The 22,556-nt window shown below is 37.7% G+C and overlaps 2 protein-coding genes across 8 annotated transcripts in view; one reads left to right on the top strand and one right to left on the bottom strand.

Moving 5' to 3' along the window:
* Positions 1–15,433, bottom strand: part of cryl1 (crystallin, lambda 1) — a 26,436-nt gene extending 11,003 nt beyond the window's left edge. Inside the window, exons 1-7 of one of the 2 annotated variants that reach the window (XM_042426453.1) lie at positions 15,366–15,428; positions 14,581–14,715; positions 13,052–13,159; positions 10,841–10,967; positions 7,577–7,738; positions 6,547–6,642; positions 5,975–6,073 (exon numbers count right to left, since the gene is read on the bottom strand). In XM_042426453.1, coding sequence (XP_042282387.1) covers positions 5,975–6,073; positions 6,547–6,642; positions 7,577–7,738; positions 10,841–10,967; positions 13,052–13,159; positions 14,581–14,621 — 633 coding nt within the window. In that variant the 5' untranslated portion in view covers positions 14,622–14,715; positions 15,366–15,428. Of the gene's footprint in view, positions 1–5,974; positions 6,074–6,546; positions 6,643–7,576; positions 7,739–10,840; positions 10,968–13,051; positions 13,160–14,580; positions 14,716–15,365 lie in introns of both variants that reach the window. The other variant, XM_042426454.1, reaches the window with a different exon arrangement.
* The window catches only part of ift88 (intraflagellar transport 88 homolog), a 25,543-nt gene continuing 18,008 nt past the window's right edge, over positions 15,022–22,556 (top strand). For all 6 annotated transcript variants that reach the window (XM_042426441.1, XM_042426442.1, XM_042426444.1 and 3 more), the window contains exons 1-13: positions 15,022–15,229; positions 15,375–15,437; positions 15,602–15,661; positions 16,895–16,948; positions 17,363–17,426; positions 17,762–17,831; positions 18,346–18,436; positions 19,001–19,105; positions 19,610–19,712; positions 20,175–20,521; positions 21,506–21,576; positions 21,787–21,873; positions 22,316–22,415. In XM_042426441.1, coding sequence (XP_042282375.1) covers positions 15,110–15,229; positions 15,375–15,437; positions 15,602–15,661; positions 16,895–16,948; positions 17,363–17,426; positions 17,762–17,831; positions 18,346–18,436; positions 19,001–19,105; positions 19,610–19,712; positions 20,175–20,521; positions 21,506–21,576; positions 21,787–21,873; positions 22,316–22,415 — 1,335 coding nt within the window. In that variant the 5' untranslated portion in view covers positions 15,022–15,109. The remainder of the gene's footprint in view (positions 15,230–15,374; positions 15,438–15,601; positions 15,662–16,894; positions 16,949–17,362; positions 17,427–17,761; positions 17,832–18,345; positions 18,437–19,000; positions 19,106–19,609; positions 19,713–20,174; positions 20,522–21,505; positions 21,577–21,786; positions 21,874–22,315; positions 22,416–22,556) is intronic.

Below are 22,556 nucleotides of genomic sequence, written 5' to 3'. Positions count from 1 at the left end.
GAACCAAGAAGCTCCTCTTGAAACAAAGAATACAGAGTCACTCAAGGAGGGAGAACAAATTCCAAAAATCTTAAAAAGTCTAAACTGTGACAAAAACAGGACCTTTGCTGAAAGTCATACTTCCTTTTATTCCTGTAATACCTGTTGCTCTACTTGCCATCTATTGAAGATAAAATACTCCCAACAAAAATCTTCAATAACCACAACCCCTATGAAATGACTTGTTTCACTATCAGAATTTGATCCATTCGGTCCAATAACATTTGGAAAGTCTAGAGGAGCCGCATGATTGAATTATTTTAACCACATAAAAGTTAGTCAGAGGTCTAAACTGGAAGTTAGCCAGTATGCATTCATCTGGGTAATTTCTTTACAGTGGGAAGTGGCTTTTTTGGCTTCATGCACCACTGAGCAACTTTCATAGAAATGAATGAGGCCCCGCCTTCAACACTTTATCTAGTTCTCTTCATACATCCACGTTAAAGTTCTTCTTCTTTTTCTTGCTTAATGGCAGTTGGCAAACAGCTTCTAGGTGCATTACCGCCACCCTCTGGAATTGGGGTGGGTTGGGGTTAAAGTTCACAGCATGACGTCACACAAATGGGCCATGTAGTGACATGCCCACACCTTCATACAACCCTGCAGGAAGGTGCTGCATTGCTGGATTTGGTGTGAATGCAGCCTAAGTCTGTCTGGTGTTTGAAATAAAGTAAATGTGATGTAGGTTCTCTCTCTTGCTGCCTATGTTCATACTGTATGTATTACACTGAACATATGAATGTCATGTAGACATGAATTTGGAGTTTCTCAAAACCATGAGGGCTTGTGTGCCTTTTTTAAGCAATCATTCATTTGATATGTTGTGCCAGTTCACTTAAGGATGCCTTGACAAATTGTTTTGACCACAAAAATTTCCCTGAGGATGAGGTAGTGAATCTGGTCCACTGGATCAACTTGTTCTGACAGTTTATTTACATTCCTCTAGTCAACAACATACAAATCATCAGCTTGTTAACATTCATGCTATTGTTCTTTTATTTATTCTTCTTCCATATGTTTTTTTCGATCACTAATTACTTCTGCATACTCAGAAACCAGGAAAGAAACAAATATCAAAATGCTCTTTAAGGACATTTACGCTATCACTTTTCTTCTTTGTAGCATATTACAGTGATTTTATATAATTTTTTAAAGCATTAAAATTTATAATATAATAAGCATTAAAATATTAATTAAAACATGGGACCAATAGCGCCACCATGTGGTCAGTTTTTACGTGTTTTATGTTTTGGCTAATAACTCATGAACCGTGAGGCGTACCAAAACAGTATTTGCTCAGTGTGTTCCTTGGATGGAGCTGATTTGACTGATGTAGGCCATGCCCATTTGCGCCTGGAACATATTTCATTGAATCTTCACCAAACGTGGAACAAAATATATTTAGATGAACCCAAATAAAACTTATGGGTTTGTTTTTGGTTATCATTTACCGTTTGTCTGTAATTGGTTACCAACATTTTGAAGGTGTGGCCTGATGCACTAAACGGGACATAACTCTTCAACAGTAATTTCGATTGCAACCAAATTTAGGAAAATTGTTAACAGCCACACTGGACAAGTGTGTAACATTTCATACAATTCCACCCTCAGGGGGCACTGACATTATAACATGATATTTCTACAGTTCTGTTGTCTTGAATGAAATGAAACTTGGTACACAAGTTCTCCATGAGAATATGCATGATATATTGAAGCATGACACCAATAACCCCACCTTGTGGCCATTAGTAAAACACCATTACACTACTTATTAACTTCCATATCTTCTAAACGTAATATTCCATGGCAACCAAATTCAACCAAAGTTGTATAGATGGGGATGCTGAATAAATCTGTAGAACTTGATACAATTTTACCTGTAGGTGAAAAAAACACATTACTGTAGATTTCTGCATTTTCAGCAATGCTTTGTAATGTATTTCAGTTGTCAGCATTCACACGCATTTTCCGCAGGAAATGCATTTTCTAGTTTGGTTTAAAATCTGTAAAAATGACAGATGATCTCTTCAAAAAAGATTTCATGTTTCCTATCATAGTCATGCAGCCTCTATATTTTGATTTTACTATAGAAAAATTAAAATTTAATGCCATTAGAATCAGCTGATCTGATAGCGATCACAGAGTGGATGCTGTTCTCCAGAATTGAATAGTGATTGACAGAATTTTACAAAATGGCATTTACAAAAAAGAGATGAATTATTTTTCATAGCAACAGAGTTTTAAAATGCCTTGTGAGATCTCCTGTAGTTGTTAACATGTGGAAGCACTGACATGTGACATCCTTCAAACAAATCAATGAGTAGTCTTGGTGAGAACCTGAACTTTGATTTAAATTCATAATTTTAGCAGCAACAGATGAATTTCTAATGATTGTTTTGCAAATTATTTTCAAATCAAATGATTTCTTATAGAAACCGACTACCCATTTAAATGGTACCTATGGCATCACAAATGATCCTCATCATCACATTGCTTTAAGCAACAATGCTACAAGAACATCAACTGGTTTCAGAGGAGAGTTTTATTGATAGATTTTACACCTTGAAATTGAAGGTGAAATCAATCAGCAACTTACATGATTTTTTTTAGATGAGCTTTCAAAAACACAATGATTTAACACTACCATAAATACTGTAAATGTGGTGTCAAGACAGACTAAGTGTTGTGTGTGACTGGTATTTCCAGTAAAAATTTAAAAGAAGGAAATCTTTGCAGGAAATCTCTGTACACACCTTGTCATTAGTGACTCAGTCTTGTAAAGTATTGTGTTTTTTGTTTGAATAATGAGAAAAATGATGAATAGTCTGATAAGAAGCAGACAATGACGAACACAATCAGAAGAAACAAGCTCAGGCATGTCCATCTACCTCTTCATGAAGTCATGTGAATCAATAAAAAATGTCTATCCAGTGTGTAAATGCATGTGATGGACCAACCCTACTATTAGTGTACAGTAGCTGAACTTTTCCTTCATGCATTAGTCTGTATTAGTACTGTAGAAAATTGTTTCTAGAGTGTAAAAATCATTTGAGTGTAAAGTCACATGATAACTTAAAATTGAGCAGTGTCTTTTTCAATGTGTCCATCTGTATGTCTTTACGGATGTTTTCTCCACTGCAAACTGTCTTGAATAACACTCACAAGGTCCTCTGCCAAGTACACAACAAGGCTATTCTATACGAGTAGTCAACGATTCTATTCATACATATACATCCATAGCCAATTCATATAATTTGCAAAACGGGTGTAATCGCCCAATGTAAACACAAAATTACAAATCATTTAAGTCCAGTATATGGTGTATGCTGTCACAGTTAGCTCAGTTTTGATTTATTATTTAAATATTTTTTGGACATAATTAGTTTTAATCAACCTGAAGTGCCAGGCTGGCAGGGCTTGCCTTTTCATGCACATTCATTTTTGTGAAGAAAAGTCTATCATTCGCAGATTAGTATTTATTTTTTAGCTCATAGACAACAGTTCAATACAAACACTATCTGATACAAATCTGCTGATACATATCGGTTAGTTCACTGGGTGTCACACTCAATTTGTTGTTTCTTGTGTGCCACCATTCCATATGGATCATGATGAAATTTAGTTTGTTTTGTTCATTTAAAGTGTTAAGGAGTTTTGCTGCAGTTATTTTACCTTGTGTGTGCCTTTTTTGTATGTGTGTGTGTGTATGTGTGTGTGTGTGTGTGTGTGTGTGCGTGTGTGTGTGCGTGCGTGAGTGAGAGAGAGAGAGAGAGAGGGCTCACAGTCATTGTCTGTCTGATACACTGACACACTGTAATTTAGGAGTACGGTAATGTCATGGACAAGGACACAATATGCTGATTGAGCTGTGAAAGGACCGCTCTTTGTTACACATCTCGACAGAGAAAAGACACAGAATAAAGAGGTAGAGAGCGAAAGAGAGACTGATCTAAGCCCCTCTTTAGGGTTATTATGTCCTGTGTGTGTGTGTGTGTGAGCGAGCCCTGGAATGAGAGATGGGATTTGTTCTAACACACAGTAGTAATTCATCCTCACAGAGCACACCTTTAATTATGTTGTAATCCAGTCAACAGTCAACACAAAAGAGTTTGTATTTGGTAGAAATAACCAACAGAATGTTGACTGATTGCAGACATATTCATTATTGGTCACTATAAGTATATGTAAGTTATCTTAATACTGTATCTCTTATGAGGTATATACTACATGTAGGCAGCATTTTACTTTTTCATTTTTTTCATACATTTATTTCATATTTTTCATGATGCACAGATGTAAGCTTGTCTCACTCTGCTGCTAGATTTCTATGTGCTACCAATGTGGTCATGAGTGTATTCCTGTATTCCTTGCATGATATGAAGTCTTCATATGAGTTCAGTTTAGGTAACACTGTACACGTCTCAGGTTAATATTCTGTCAGTTCTCCTCATGTTCATCATCATCCTTATCATTCTAACATTTCTTCCATGAGTGATCATGTAATGGTATCCACAGGAAACAGTGGAAAGGATTCCGTAGCCAGTCAGTAGAGTATTCATAATATGCAGAAATACAGGCAATCAGTGGCATGAGGAACACGCAAAAGTCCTGGCTTGGCAGCTGCTCTGGCTTGCAACATGTTTCAAGTTTGCCGTTCTTCCTCAAGCAGCTCCTTTTTCTGAGTATGATCACGTAATGGTGCCTGTCAGCAGAGCTCAAGCTCATTTACTCTCATTGTATTTCTTTTTGGAAGGAGACCATGGTGATTATAGCAGAGGTGAGCTGACAAGGGGCTTCCTCTTTTCTACCTCTATTACCAAACCATCAGCAGCTCCACTCAGCCAAACAAAACCTCACTGAGACTGAAGAGCTCTTGTCTAGAATAAAAACAAACACACACACACACACACACAACTACACACACAAGCACTTTCGTGCTTTATGAGGACCCTCAGTAACTACATTCATACCTAGGACCTAACTACATTGTAATGACACACCAAAATGTTTTTAGAGTCGGATATTAATATTTTGTACTATATAGTTATATGGCAGACCCAAAAGATCACCACACTGTTGATCACTTAATCACTTAATTAATGACGTTTTGGTCTTTAGACCTTTATCAGGTACAATTCAAACAGGTCTGAGGAGTTCTTGATCCAACGCAATTTTCAGGTGTGCAAGAACTTTGTAGTAATTGTACTATATAGTTATGAAATATAGCAATTCTCAAACATACTGATGCCAAATTCTTTATTAAACTTGCTCTGTTCACTCAAATCTAAGGAGTTAGTGTTCCAGTGGAGTTTCAGATTTTCTCAAGGACAGTTTTCTTACAATATGCTATTCAGCACAAATAAAAGCTTCCCTCTGTTCCCACTGTTCAATAACCCATCTCAACCCCACAGCATCTCTCTTTACTTTCATGCAGTGGCTGGAAAAAAGCCAAACTGTGAGCAAAATTACTCTTTAACTGTTTTTTCTTATGTAAAATTAATTCAAACCCTAATGATGTGTTTAGGTTATACCAAATTAGAGTAAATACAATGTTAACTAAGAAGAATTCCTCTCATTGGCAGATCTAGAAAAGGTCATCCATGCTTTTATATCCTCCAGCCTTGACTACTGCAACGTACCTTATTTGGGTCTAAGTAGACAAAACATGCAAAGACTACAACTTATATTTAGAATTGATTTTAAGATTTTACCTCTTGTTTTTAAAGCCTTGCATGGTCAGGTTCCCTCCTATATCTGTGATCTACTTACCCCATATGAACCTGATCGCTGCTTGCGATCCTCTAGCAGGGCCCTATTAATAGTTCCTAAAGCACTGCAATAACTGGCCTGAATTTGAAAAAAAAAAAAAAACTGGCTCTCCAAAAGAAAGCAACAAGACCCCACCAAGGCGCCCAGAAACAACCCTGGCACTGACCTGGACCAGCCTCCATGACTCTGCGATAATGGCTGCCTGCACTCTGTTAAGGGCGAAGCCATCAATCTCTTTCTTCAGACGGACAGGCGCCTGACCAACCTAGACCCAGAGAAATCAGTCATGTTAAGCACAGCGATAGCTCTTAAAAGGCAATATATGATTCTGCATTAAGGAAATTAATTAAAAGTTGTTACATTATTTACATTACTGCCAACACTGAAGGCACACCAAAGGTTTGAGACTGATTTGCGTCCTTCCAAGAAGCCATTGGTTTCAATTCACTTTAAGATATTATCAAATTCAACTTACAGAAAGCTGCATTTGCAAGTGTCAAGATTTATGACTTGACACTTGCTTAGGACACATACTCTATCAGAGTGAAGTCTTTTTTGTCAGAGATATGTTATTATAACATGATAAAACAGTTATACTAGGGACTAGAAAGACATTGTCATGCCAGATTTGAGTTTATTGCTGAAAATGACTTGATTTAAAGGCTATGGTGTCAGATAAAGACCTGGAGGTTCTAACATTGACTGATAGTTCAAGATTTTGCTATTTGGGATCATTACCTTTGTCATGAGGGCATGGGTGCTGTCCATAACGGTACTTGCTGTCTCTGGGTGAGGTATCAGCTCGACAAGTTTGACATAGTAGGGAGGGTTTACCTGGGGAGCACAGGACAATCATACATTACTGATGGAGGATAGATTACGATACCTTGGGTAAGCAATGCATTAACTCATTTGTAGAAAGCTTGATAATAGAAATATACTTTATGATTAAAGTACAAACCACACAACACTACACTATCCAACACCAAAACCTTTGCACAAAGATATGATGAAACCTCATTGACAACAAAAAAATCATTACCAATTAGAGAAATAATAATAAATATAAAATGTTGATGATAACACATCTGACACATTAAGCAAGTTAAAAAAAACACCAATATTGTCATGCAAACATTAATGGTTCCAGGTCTGGTGAGAATAAAAGATTACTACCCTATTTCTTTGTCTTCATATACTTGCAAAAATGCTAATAATAACACATAAAGGTTCAAATGTTTCTGGCAGCCAACAGGAATCACTGCTGTAGTAATAGGGCTGCAATGTGAGTGGTTGATTAGTTTTCAGGGTCAGAAGATAAAGGTCTAAGGCCGTCATGTTCATTGCTTTTCAGTGATGCTTCGCTGATGTGATTTGTAATCACAAAATTGATCAAGTCAGCCATGAAATACATAATATAGTAGAATACATAGTACAGGTTTCCAGTCAAATACGATACATAAATTAACCTTGTCTACAAAATTGATTTGAGTTGTTGTAAATACTGTTAGTCTGTCAATTTCCAAATGACTATCAGAAAATAAGCTACAACACCTGAAAGCTCACTATGGCAGATACTGCAGTTTCAATGCAAGACAAATGAAGAATAAATGGATGATGGGCAACTTCTATAATAGCTACCACTATATAAATCAGTAATTCACAGTAAGGGTGGGGTACATGGTTAGTGAATAAACTAATGGCTCTAAGTGTTTGCATTTTATTAGTTTGAAATCCCTTTATGTACCAGCAATGTAGTAGCACTAACCGGATGGGAGACGAGGCAGCGGCTCCTGTTCTGGACTTTAGAGAAGACATTGCTGGGCACCAGACAGGAGGTGGAGCTGCTCAGGATGATGTCTTTTCCCACAAGACGCTCAATGTCTTGGAAGACACTCTGCTTCACCTCAAGCTGCTCAAAAACACACTCCTGCACCCGACACATGTACACACATACAGACACATACAGTACACACTCAAAACGGGTTGTGAAGTGATTGAGAGAAATGTAAAATGCATTGCCATTATTTAATTTTCTGTAACACAGTTATTAAATATTATTCTCTGGCCATGGTCTTTGCAGATTATACAGCACACTTGTTCATTCTCCCACTTTTCTTTGGATATAAAAACAACAGCTATAAAATAAATACAAAATATTCTGTTGAATAATACATTCTTCCAATCTCAGAATGATGATTGTTTTTCTGACCAAGTTTTTTGAGTGAATGCAGGCTAGCAGCACTAAACTACTCCCAGTGTACAGAGTAGGCACTTTAAAACCAGTAGATCAGTAATTACGTCTTGGCAAAGCCTCACGGCAATGATTTAAACTTTCATCACTACAATAAATAGTTTAAATGGCTTTAGAAAATGTACTCTGACAAACATGTTTAGGTCCAAATTGTTTCTGCATTTTTAAAACTGGTTACAACCAGTTTGGGTTTCATGCAGCCTCTATAGCCGCAGCCTGTTAGCTTGTTGAAGCTGATCAGTAACACTGGAGAGTGTATAGAATATATTTATCTTAGAAAACTAAAGGCTAGACTCTGGCAGTTAGCACCAACTACTAAAATCACCAAATGGCAACACAGAGACATACTGTATATCTCAAACTGTACAGATAAATTTACCACTACAGGCAATTGAGAAAATGTGTAATTTGGGTGAATCGCTTCTTTGACTCAGTACATTTTATTACATACAGACAGTAGAGAGATGACAGAAAACAAGGAAGAGAGGGATGCGGAATAACACAATCAAACCAGTAGGCCAACAGGTTGCGCCAACTCAGAGCACTTTGTTGTTAACTTTTCATTGATAAGTCATCACAGCAATATTTTAGTTACCATAACAATGAATTTACACTTATGTCTCTAGGTGAGAAACAAACTACTCCCCGTGGCTTCTGAGAATCTTCTCTTTGAAATATGTTAAGGGTCAAACTGTTCCCACATCTTAAAAACTGGATACAACCAGTTTGGGTTTGTATCCATCCACCAACAAGCTTAGCATTTTTTTTTTTGTCTGCCTTGACATGGTGTTAGAAAGGAGTGGCTGACGTGCATACATAATAATGTAATGATCCACTCACTAAGAAGTTCCTAAGAAGGTTTCTCTTCTTAAACACTACATGAGAAAAACTAAAACACAGGTGAAACTCTAGACTCAGACTTTTTATATAATTTATATCCTTTAATAAATACTTTAATCAGTCTTATTTCATATTCTTTAGTAGTCTATTAACTAGTTTAATATCGTAATTTGTAAAATAATTATTCATTTTTATAAATTATTTGACATTTTGACTTTTCATATGACATTTGGATTTGTAGCAGGTCATATCTCCACACATCCATGAAGGAAACACTTAATCTGTCTTTCTAGATATCTATTAACAGAAGTGAGGAATGTGAGGAATGTGCACAGTCTATTATCTATTGGTGTGTCTTGTACTAAGTATGAGATTCTGTGGCAAGCCAGTATGGATTAATGTTACTCACTATACAAGTTATCAATGTGTTCTGTAACCATTATGAATGAGACAAACAATTAACAATTAAACAATTGTAGAGCTCGAGAGTGGGAAAGCCCCGATCAATAACAGGTTGAAACCTGCATCAGATGATGTCATGCTATCAGGATATGGTTTACTGACTATCTGCAAGGAAACTGTATATTTCTACCTGGCATTTCCGTGTCTTATAAGTTCTCTTTTGTTCCTTGGTAGAAGGAACTCAGTACAGATTTATTTTGGACCTGTCTTTGGCAGTTTGTTTTTGCAGAGTCAGGCTGACTTGAAGGACATTTTCTTGGCATAAAAACTTCCTTCTTTATTTTAAGTGGTTGTGTTATAAATGACTGAGTTAAAGTAAGAAAGTGTCCTTTGTGAGTGTGTATTTGTGATTTTAGCGTGACAGAGCTGAGATGAGTGATTTGGTGTTAAAATGTCACATAATGATTTCAACAGCAGGGCAGAACATATCATAACAACCTTCTCCTGGACCTTCTGTCAAAGGAAAGCTCTATTTTCGTATTTCATTTTCTAAACAGCTCATTAATGGCTCATTAAACATGATAGTATTTCCAGAAAGCTCTGATATATTTAGGTTAGTTAGAAAATATTTTGATTTTGATTTTATAGTGATAGGCCCAAAGGTAAATCTTTGATGAACAAAGTAGTTTCAGAAAGTAAGGTTACATTGCATAAATAAACCTGGGAAGAGTGTATTTTTAATGCTGTGATTTATTTTTATTTATCTTATTTTATTTATCTAACAAGAAAAAAAGAAAAGAAAAGGACTGTATATGAGCCAGAGTTTGCCTAAAAGGCTTATTTTCATCTGTTGTCTCTAGCCAGATGTTAAAAAGGCAAACTGAAATTAGAATAAAATGACATCTCGTAAAAGTGATAACATCTGAAGTAAAAACAAGATTCTAGGTATGACAAGCAAGGTACTGTAATGTGTATTATAGAAAGCAGAGTGATGCTGTCATTAGAATAGAAATAAAATAGAAAACCACTTCAGGGCCAGTTGGTCTAACTTTCCAAAAAGGCTGAACTCAGGTGTGAGGTGTATGTAGGTTTATTAAATATTTGATGACACAAATGAACCAATGATGTTGTGCCTCTTTGAGGATGTCATTCTGAAAATTCTAGAACATACATGTACATATTTAGATTACTGTAATTGTTGTTGATTTGTAGTGCTCAACATAACATATACGATGCATGTGATGACGAACCAGTAAATGAAGCAACAATATAGTGCTCCCTGTGGGCCACACACTATATACATTTGAAAACACCACACTAAACTGGTGGGAGGTACCACGTCCCCAAGTTTTATCAAAGTCTGACCACATCCAGGATACGTGTGTCTCATCAAATGTGTCATGGATAAACAAGTGAATGATAAAAACAAACAAATCAGCAGAGACCAATCAATTTATAGCTCCCCTTAAATTTTAGCAAGGGGGACAAACAGACAGAACGGCATGTGCTGGTGCCGGGGGTAGTCCAGTGTGTTACCTGGACAAAGAAGGCTCCCTCCAGTGCCTGAGCCAGGTTATCATAACTGCTGAGCAGGGCGAGCTGCTGCTTGGCGGTCAGCTCTCCTCTCAGCATGTGGGCTTCCTCCAGCTCCTCCAGCTGCTTCCTGAGCCAACACAGAGTGACAGAAGCAGTTAACACACACCCTCACACACACTTCAAGGACTTTAAATGGAACGCCCTGTATTATAACAACAAAATTATTACAATTATAATGTCATGCGGCAGATTTGAGATGTTCAACAAAGTTAAAATTACGTTCACAGATCAAGTAAGAAAATTTTGTTTGTGAGTAGATGTGTTAGGTTAATTTTGCAGCCACAATACAAACCAACATTATAAGGTTGTGACTCAGTAGCTATTATCAAGTTGTTATCAGATGAGTCAGCAAAAACTCATCTGATAATATGGGCATACAATTAGGTACAGTCTTCACAGCTTTTTCAGCAGGAAGTCAGGACAGAATGAGATGGAAGTCTAGTGCAATGACACCCTCTACTGTTCATACGCTGATCTGAATCCACCACAGGCTGAACAGTTATAGTAGAAGCAGGTGGGCTCCTTACAGAATAGATATATTGAACCGATATAAATATGTATGTGTTTGTTTCATCAACTCAAAGCTATAAAAGTTCTCTAAAAAGTTCTCTTTCCAACAGTATTTCCAAAGTAAGGCTAGTACTATAAAGTCCCTTGTCATCCCACAGTAATGTTTAACCAGCAATGACTAGGCTATGAAAGAGTTTTTAAGCCTGATCACGTGTTTGTCCGTGTGTTCCTATAATAAAGAAGCCAGTGATCATGCAGTGTCTATGTGTCTTCTGCAAGTGCTGGAGGGAAGAACAGGTCATATTTTGGACAGGGTCCTCGTGAGTCATGAGTGTATGGAGGCCAGCCTGCATGTCTTGTTAATGTTCCCTTCCTGTTTTGCAACCATGGATGGATGGATGTTACGGAAACTTAAATCTTTGGAAAGCAGGTTACGAGCCACCACATATGAGACCTACTGGGGTAAACACGCACCCATGTTTACCTGAGCGACATGAGAGTGTGAATTCTCTGGTGTTGTGAAAGCATGGCTACATCTGGTGAGGATAGCACAGAACTGTTTATAATGCAGTAAATAGAAGTGGCTGATCATCATATGCAAAAGGTCATTCAAAACCTTATAAAACTTATCCTCAGTGTGATCTACTATTCAGATACTTTTGGTGTGATTAGCTGAAGTTTTTGGGTTGTACTTGAGCTTGAGGATTTTCCTAAAAAACAACGTATAGACTCATTCAAAAGTAATCCCTCTCAATCATCACTTATGACCCACTAGAAGTTTGTGTTGAGGTATTTATCTACAGAGACTCTGCCCTCTGCCTGTATTTTCTCATTATTTTGCTGTGTTTGGGATGTTTCTGGGTGTCAACCTTTTGGGCAGTGGATGTGTAGCCCCCAGCCAATAACAATGTGCATGGTATGAGGTTGGGACTTGTAGCGTAGCAACCAGGGTACATCGCTGTCTCCGTCTCTCTCCTCTGCTCCGCTCTGCTCTCTGCCCCTGTCTCATGGATGTATAAAGAGCAGCCGGTCTGTGTGTCTGCTTGACCGAAGGCAGGGCTGAGACACACGCAGAGCAGAGAGACCACAGCGGACGGGACGAAGCTCTGCATTCAAACAAAATCCAGTAACGGTGTTCCATCTAACAGGTTTGTGCAAAGGTGTGCAGAGGTGTGGGTGTGTTTATTTGTACTTTAGAATGTAACTGCTGTGAAACAATCAGAAAATAATGTTTTATTCATCTGATTGACAGCTTTGTTCTCGTCAGCACTCTCTCTTACTTGATCATTGGACCAGGGAGGAGGGGCCAACTGCTGTGCGATTACAAACACCAACCAACAAATCCTGTATAGTATACCTTTAAGTCTTTTGTATGACTTAAATCAAGTCAGACAAATCGAGTTTATTTGTATAACCCAATATCACATGTATTGTCTCAGGATGATTTTCAGGATCACAATAAAAGTTCCCGTCCAAGCCTAAGCTCTCAGAGAGACACACTGTAATTAGGCTGACGAGTGGTGTAATCTAAATGCACAGAAAAAGATGACAGTATGACCTAAACTATGAAAAATGGATGGAATATTGTATTAATTAAGACTACACAATGATTTATGCTGGACATTGTGCAGTTGGACTGACCTGATTTCTGTGATGGCGTTGGCAGCCTGTCCTGGTTGGTTGTCATAGATTTTCACACTGTAGCCTCCACTGACAAACACCATTGCCCAGGAGCGGCCAATCAGCCCACTGAAAAACATATAGATACAAACAATCACTCATAGATCACATTTAGGATATTTACTCTTCACGATACTGTGTAATACACATTTTGATTCATCAAAGCAGGAAAAGCACAGGTGTAAATAATAACATTAACGATGGCATGGCTCTATTCCATTTATTGTCCCAGTAAGCCCTGTCAAGTGTTTGAGCAGAAATCCCATTAAACAATATGAAATTGTGAACATTCAAAGTGATAATTGCACTAGTCTTTCTATTCTTTATTTTGTCTCCATCTTGGTTGTTCACAATGCTCAGTGCTTTTTGTTGTAGTGTTTCTGCACTCTCTACAACCCATTGCTTCCTGTGCATCGGTTGGTTTAACCCTTCAAACAATGAAACTAGTGGTTGTTCAAATCAGCAAATAAAAAAGCTTTTCATCAACTGGAAATTGGCTGAGACATTACTGTCGCAATTATTAACAGGGAGTCATTTTTGTCATTTCCGGCCATCCACTTTGTCTCCCCCACACAGGAAGATCAGAGGTCTGTTACACTGCAAAGATCTTGCAGTTCAGGAGATCAGAATCCTGCTGTACACAGGTGAAGCTTTGCAATAAGCGACACCTGAATCATAGCATTTGCTGTTTGTTGGTCATTCTCCCTGCTCTTTGCTCTACCCTGCTAATCCCAGTTCCTTTTCCTGTCTTCCTGTCATGTTCTTTTACACATGACCACATAACAAGTGTTGCTCTTTTAAACCCTGAGCGTCATTTTGCAAAATCCTACAAATGGTACAAATGGTTTAGTGAGTTGTGATCTTCTGACCACCTCTGTCCAACATTGTAGGGATAATTTTGCAGATTAATGCACATTAGTAACCCTCAAAACTTATGAGCGATCATCTGGATCTGGTATGTACTTTTTAGATTTAAAAGAGGTCACTTTAGAGGACGTCAAAATTTGGATGAGTGCGTTGAAATAATGAACAAAGGGTACTAACGATAGTAAGTCTACTTAAAGTAGGCTTTAATGATTGAGCCTTAATACAACTGCTAGGCTACTTCATAAAGTGAGCTGATCCTCGTCTATAACCGCTAGAGCGAGAACTGTAAAAGAGTCTTGCTGCAAAGTTATGTTGACAAAGTACAAGAGGTCAGGAACTTAGTTACCTATCCACAGATCTGTATCCACAGATCTGTACATGCATTCAGAATGGGTGATGAAAGTATGAAACTATACAATGCAATCATTTCACTAAAAGTGACTAAACTAAAAATCGTAAAACGATTAAGATTAAGTATCAAGTATCATTAAACAACAACAATTTACAAGTTAACTTTCATGTCAGTTTCATGAATTATAAACTGACGATACATGCATGGTTCCACCACTTTCACACCACATGGAGCAAATGTTAACATCTTAAAAGCGGATTTTCTTACTCACCTGCCGATTACAGTGATTGTTTTCATGTTAGAGGAGCTCATTTTAGATATTTGGGATGCTGCCAGCGCAAACTGCTTATATGAAGTCTGTCGTACCGCCCCTCTACAGTCACGCTGCTATCCACCGGTACGGTACCTTAGAAGGACCAAAACACCCAAAAGACTGCAATAAAACACATGTATCCCATTAAAATCAAAGCACCAACCACATATCTGCCATTAATTATTTGATATTGTTTACTACGTTATAATAATACTATTTAAAGGCTAGACAGAAAAGAAACTGTGCTGTAAAAAGAGATCAAACGGTAGGATTACACTTGTATCCTAGCAACCGATGAAATCTGTTTCGACCAATTATATCGACGCTAAATTATGATTGACACATAAGTAACCAATCAGAAGTTTAGAAATTAAACTGTCCCACCCATACCGCTACGAATTATGGGATTGTACCCCTAAACGACAACAAACTATCTTTGCCGTTACCACGCGTAGCTGTTACATACCCGTTTATTCCACGTTTATTCATGAGTGTTCCGTTAAAGCACATCATTGGAGAAAGAGAAATGGAAAATGTGCATCTGGCTGTAGAGGAGGAGGATCTTTATTCGGGGTACAACGACTATAATCCAACATTTGACTCCGAGGTGAGTTAGAAACTACGCTGTTTTAGCTAGCTGTGAGTTTAGCTCAAAGCCTGTGACGTTGTATCTGCTTGTGCAGATAAACGTCTACTTTTGCATTGGACGGTAGGTATGTAAAGATTAATCACTATATACTGACCAATTTAAGGAGCTGGAGAATGATGTGGGCTTCCAGCAAGCAGTGAGAACCAGTCATGGAAGAAGACCCCCGGTGAGTTACGCCTATATACTGTGTGTATGTGTATGTGTGTGATTGTGTGTGTGTGTGTGTGTGTGTGTGTGTGTGTGTGAGAGAGAGAGAGAGAGAGAGAGAGAGAGAAAGAAAGGAATAACGTCCTAATTGCACTTACTCGATTATACTCAATTTTTTTCCAGATGACTGCCAAATTTCCTGGCACTGCCATTGGAGCTCGACCTTTAGCTTCTTCCTTTGGAGTAAGTACAATAAAACACAATTATTTTGAATAGCACTGGATTTTGAAAAAAAAAAACCCTACAAAACTCGCCTCTCAAGTAACCAAAATGACAGCTGCAGTAAATAGAGATTCCCGCACACTGCTCTTGCATTCAAATTCCTCACAGATTGTCTTCAGAATATCAGGACTTCATTAAAAATTACATACATTACGTGATATATTACAGAAGCACCTCCTGCACACCTAAATTGACTGGAACGTGTCACAGCATAGTATGAAAGGCACTGATTGCATACTACTCATGAGCTGAATGAAAACACAGTACAGGATAAAACACACGTATTCAATAAACATACACTCACAGTAACAATCTTAAACATAGCCAACACACAAACGTCTGTGGGGACCAAACGTTGGTTGATGTGTCGATTTAATACATTTCTTGAAAGCAAGAGGACTGAGAGGGAATCCCTGTTCTTTATTCTTTGTTTTTCTTTTACAAGATGTTTAACTCTGAATTATCTTGAGTCTTGACATGAGGGCAGGGTCATTGGTAGTTTTGTTTGAAATTATTTAAATGGCTGCATGCTTTTGCTAAGAGTGGAAGTGCTTTCAGCTTATGGCACTCAGGTCTCTTAACATTAAAAGGTATAACAGTACATTTGGTTTATTCAAAATAATGATATTATAATATATATTTTGTTATAAACATAAGCTTAGTTCTCTGAACAGACCTAGATAGCAATGGCCTTCAAGTTGTGTGTGGAATTTGACTTCAAATATGCGCACTTATTATTAATTCATGAATCCACATATTAGTGTAATATATTGCATTACACACTACTTCTTTTTTTTTTAAATTAAAGAGCATTCATGTACTGTAGTATAAACACCAATAACCATGATCATAGTAATAATAATAATAATAATAAAGTCCAGAGAATAATCATTATTGAGCATTATATTAGAACAACAGGAAAAGTGACTTGTAGTTATCAAGAAGAGATGTTCCCAAATCCAAATCCTGAATTGCACAAATGATCTACTCCCACATAATATTCATAGACAGTGGATTTGGCAGGGAGGGCAATCTGTTAAAGGTGAGATCAAATTTTGAAATGCAGTGTTAAGAAAGACAAGGTTAACTGCTTGGTAAGGTTTGACTTGCTGCAGAACACATGCACCGTTGTTGTTGTTGTTGTTGTTGTCATCTAGAAATGCCTAAATGACCCTCAGTTGTTGTTTTATGTAGTCTCGGATGCCTCTGGCCTCTTCAATGGGCAGACCCATGACTGGAGCTGTACAGGTAAAAGAGCTTAACCACTCAAGGCTAGCATAGATTTGCTGCATAGATTTGACTCAGTTATACTAATGTGTTGTAATTATTATTCTAAGAGTTATGGGTTTTGACAAGTGATACCAACATTTTTTTACTGGAGCTGCCAATAGCTGCTGATATCAAACATGTTATTGAACACTTCAGTTAACACGTAAATGTGCTAAAAACAATTTTACTGATGGTTTTTGCAAACTTATGCATGTTCACAACTGTCCAAAATCCTCCCGTATTTAATTCAGGGTCAATATCAGCTCGGTATCCAGCATAAGTTTGTCAGCAGTTAAAAGCAGTTTTGTTTTTGTGAAGAAAATGGAGTAAATGGGGCAAGAACTGAAGTGTAATATATGTATTGTATTGTTTTCTGTTTTTTAATTGTGACAGGATGGAGCAGCCCGACCCATGACTGCAGTCAGAGCAGCAGGATACACCTCCTCCCTGACCCGTGGTGAGTTTGAGGGAGTCAAAAACAGAATTTGTCCACATTAGAGCTATTTTAGAGATGAATTCTCTCTTAAGCATGTGGTTCTGTGGCTGCTCATGTTGACCACGTCTGCATTGTGCAAGAAATATCCTCCTAGAATAGGCACATTTGTAGAGAGACAGTTTCAGTATGGCACCAAGAGCATAGTTAGTGAGAGAGTTACTTTATTTTTTTATTTGCTCTCTTCTTCGAAATCCCAGGGAATGTTTTCTCTTTTTATTAGTTTAAAGTATTTATTAAATTATCTAAACAATGTAGTATTCCTTTTATAGTGATAATTTGTTAATTTTTATTGACAGGCTCAACGTTTGACCCTCTGGGCCAGTCCAAAGGCCCTGCACCTCCACTTGAAGCAAAGAATGAGGACACGTGAGTTGTCACTCTTCAAACTAGCTGATTTCTCTGAAGTGTGTCTTTGAAGATTATTCTTACATCAGAAAGTCTGTTTTTTCCTCTTAGCATTGTGTGATAGAAAGACTTGAATTAAGGCATTTTTAGGTGCTATATAGCATCCATTAATATCTGTATGTAAAGATGCATAATCAGTCCTATTTGTCATATCAAAAGAAAATATATATAAGCAATGTAATGTAACAAGATAACATTTTACAATGGAACAACAAATACTAAAAAATATGAATATATAAAAATACACATTATTTTTGAATTGTAAACCTATAAATACAACATATTCATGTATGTTCTCCAGAGTGTCTGTCCTTATACATGTCACAAACTGCATTATGCATTTGCATAAATGTTAATCCTCTCCACCATTCCTCTCTTCTAACATATTGCTATTACATATACGTAGTTATCCATTGTCTTGTAAACAGTTAGGCACGTTATCACACATTTTATTGTTGTGTCTGTGATCTTGCAGGCCTGAGGAGAAGATCAAGATCCTAGAGAAGAAAGTGAATGACCTGATAGAGGAGAGCTGCATGGCACAAAGCATGGGATCCTTACAGCTGGTTAGACTCTTTCATTCTTTGGCATGCTGTTTATTATTAATGGCAGATTGGGTTTGGAGAGAAGTGTTTAAAGTAAATTAAGGTCAGTTGTGAGGTTAGAATTTTACAGTGCAAGCAGAAAATATTGAGATTAAGAGCCATTAATTTGTCATTATGTTAGCTTTGTACTCCCACACACAGGACTGAAATGAAACACTGATTTTCAAGGTTGAGTCAAGTGTTGCAAATTTAGCTTTTGGTTCACCAGCCAATACTTTTCAAACCGAAGTTGGCTGCCAAAAGTTTTCTGAGCTTACTCATTTATACAGAAGATTGAGTTTTGCAATTTCTCATGAAATGCCAAAGAAATCCACTACATCTGAAGCTAGTGCTTTCTCAAACAATGACTTGTGAGTTTTGGCAGATGAACGTTGTTTAAGACACATTTTACGAGCTGGTGGTATTATTCATTTTAGACTGGGAGTAGTTGTCAATGCTGCTGACCTGTGTAATGTGGGTTTTGTGTTTGTGAAGTCATGTGAGTATCTGCTAACATACTTTGCGTGTGCATGTTTGTCACTACAGGCTCTTGAAAAAGCCAAAGAGGCAGGAAGGAAGGAGAGAATGCTGGTGAGACAGAGGGAGCAGTCTGGGAATGCAGACCACATCAATTTAGACCTCACATACTCTGTAAGTAAGGCTGCTGTATATCAATGGTTGTACCAGCGTCTACACCGGAAATGAAATTACACACTGAAAGGACATGTCTAGGGAGCTTAAGCACCATCTTTCAAAAAGATATCAGGTTATGATGTCACATTGTCTTGTCAGATATCCGCAGAAAGAAGAAATACATATCAACACTCTACCAAACGTGTTTAGGAATACACAGTACATATTATACAGCTACTATATTTGTCAGGGTCCATTCAAAGCACACACAAGTTGCTTGTGTGTGCTTTGTTTACATACACTGCTGTGGGAATTTATATTTCTGTTCACAGTGATAGATTTTATTTTTTCACATGAGAGGGGGAGACAGTAGAGAAATGTCTGGCAGGATTTGGTCCTCTATCAGCAGTGCTCTCTCAGTACCTCTCAGCTATGTGGACACAGCTCACAGAAGACATTAAATTTAAAGCTAGTTTTTGTGAATCAGTTCCTGACTTCACTGCCTGTTTCTGTCATTACCAGGTTCTGCTCAACCTTGCCAACCAATATGCAAACAATGAAATGTACCCAGAGGCCCTGAACAGCTACCAGGTCATTGTGAAGAACAAAATGTTCAGTAACTCAGGTGAGCACATGGCTCAACTTTGCACTCATCACAGATGTGTTTGCCTATCTTTGCACTCATGAAGCCACAGCTGAAGCAGGCAGGAAGCCAGAAAATCTTGTGTTTAGTATGGTTATATTCCTTACTGTGATTCTGGTCAGACAGTGCAGCATTAAAGTACACATCTGAAGAGGGTATTACAGTGGTGTACTACTGTATTTTTTCTGACTAAAACAGTGTCTTGTAAACTGGATTAACAGCAATGAGAAAAGTCCTTTTTTTTTTAGCATACTGAACTATAGCTGATAGTGTTTTATGAAAAGTATAAGAATGACTGGAATAATCTGTTTGGTCCTCCAGAGTGTTTGTCTTATAACACTGTTTTAAAGATTAATCGCTAGCATTCTGTGTGTCTTGTGTATCTGTGGATCAATGTCACAAAGTTGTGGTATCAGTTGTACTCATGCTGTGGTTTTCCTCCAGGCCGGCTGAAAGTCAACATGGCCAACATCTACTTCAAACAGAAGAATTACCCCAAAGCCATTAAATTCTACCGAATGGCACTTGATCAGATCTCCAACGCTCACAAGGAAATGAGGATCAAGATCATGCAGAATATCGGTGTGGTCTTTGTACGCATGGGCCAATACTCAGATGCCATCACATCTTTCGAGCACATCATGAGTGAGAGCCCCAATATCAAGACTGGCTTCAACCTTATCCTGTGCTACTACGCCATCGGCGACAGGGAGAGGATGAAGAAGGCCTTTCAGAAGCTCATCTCTGTCCCCCTGGGCATCGATGATGAAGACAAGTATATCCCATCTAATGTGAGTAACATTAGCATACAGTATGTATACTTATATCATTTAGGAAACATGTACTGTAATCTGTGAAGCCAGTGTTTAGTGTTGCTGAAGTAAACTAACCAAAGATCACTTGTCAAACTGTGTGGGCGGTACTGAGACATCAAAAAGAACAACACAACATTGAAGTAGTTGTCATAGGACACCAGACATTGATATAATTCTCCTTTCCAACAATTCAATGTTTGAACAATGAACTTTGGTTTCTTGATTAGTCTACACGGTCAAAGGCTGCAACTCATGATTATTTTCTCAATAAAGCAAAGGTCTATAAAATGTCAGAAAATAATAACAAATCACATTTTCCTAAAGCTGGAACCAGAGAAAGTTTGACCATCAAAATTGTTTGCAATTAATTTTGCTGTCAATCAAGTAATTGACCAATTGTTTCCACTCTAAGATAGTCCACTTTTTTTCCAATTTCTGTCAAAAACATTTTCTTTGACTATCCAAGGGTAGATCAGTTTTTCCATTGAGTAGATTTCCAAAACAACCTCAGCCCATTGCTCTTTTTCTGGAGGGTCTTCTTTTCTCATGATAGCTTTTTTTTAAAGGCTGGAAGCAATACTTTGTTCAGGTATCTGTCCCGTCCTTGTAAAATGTCTTCAATATTCCCAAGATGTTTTGCAGAACAGTTGTTGGGAATGGCATATCCCATAATGTCTTCTACAGATGATTTTGCATTGTCCAAATAAGACATATGTTTTTTGAAACTTGAGAAAGCAAGGGTGTGGATTATCTTGAGGTCACTGCATAGCCTTCACCGTGGATGTTGAGTGACTGATATTTCATTACAAGAAAAACAGCGTTCTCTTTTGGTGCTATTACTCATCTTTCTGTTGTAGGAGACAGCAAACAATAGAGTATGCTAATAGTTACATCGAAGTGTGACTGATAAATGTGGTGCTCTGTCTCCTTATTTCAACCATGTCCTGTCGTGTCTTTCAGGATGACACCAGCTCAAATATGGTCATTGAGGCCATTAAGAATGACGCTCTTCACCAGATGGAGAGAGATCTGTAAGAAAAAGTCACTCCTCTTCATCAAAACATTCACATGCCAAAGATCAAACCACTCACATGTTGTCTTCTATACTAAATTACTGACACTTTCTCCACTTAAACAAAAGATCAGCACACTCTGCATTTTCAATACAAGGTATACTGTTGATTTAATAACTAGTTATTAAACCACCATGTCCTGTTTTCTCCCTGTATATTGTAACATAGAAAAGTCCTGGCCGAGAAGTACATCATGACTTCTGCCAAGCTCATTGCTCCAGCCATTGAGACTTCTTTCGCCACTGGATTCGACTGGTTTGTTACTGTTGTGTGTTTGTCTTCGCTTGCATCTTAACACCAGAGGGCATACATGAACAAGTGACTCCTGAAGGACTCATAAACAGTAAAACATTTTCAAGAAAAAATCAACAATATTAATAGACATTATATCCATAAATTATTGTTTTTGTTTAATTCCCACTTCGATGCTGAATCACAATTCTCTTTTTTTGGGAGGGAAAATCAAAACTAGGGGAATGTTGCTGGATGTTTTCTGTTTATTTGTTTTACAGTTCTACCATAATACCTTGAGTAAATCAAATTGTCATGGATTTTCCACTCAGTTAGGCTACTCTAAAAGCAGATAGCAGTTCAGATGAAGCTTCAAATCTCATGACAAAGTTTGAGAACAGTAAATTTGCCTCCCTCTCATAATGCTGAGAATGATTCAGAAACAAGATTTTTTTTTTTTTTTAAGGTGTGTTGACATGGTGAAGAGTTCTCAGTATGTTGAGCTTGCCAACGATCTAGAGATAAACAAAGCCATCACCTACCTCAGACAGAGGGACTTCAACCAGGTGAGTGTGTTGGTCTCAACAACATAAAGGGCAATACCACTCAGTTGAGGCATCTCACTCTCTAAATCTAAATCTTTGGCAAGTCAGGGTCACAGTAGCAACAGAAGCAGGTGAACTACAGTGTCACCTGCCACTGTGAAC

Source organism: Thunnus maccoyii, chromosome 11, assembly GCF_910596095.1.
Source record: "Thunnus maccoyii chromosome 11, fThuMac1.1, whole genome shotgun sequence".
Classification (NCBI taxonomy): Eukaryota; Metazoa; Chordata; class Actinopteri; order Scombriformes; family Scombridae; genus Thunnus; species Thunnus maccoyii.
Note: the sequence above shows the minus strand (reverse complement) of the source record. Positions and strands in the feature narration are given on the sequence as shown.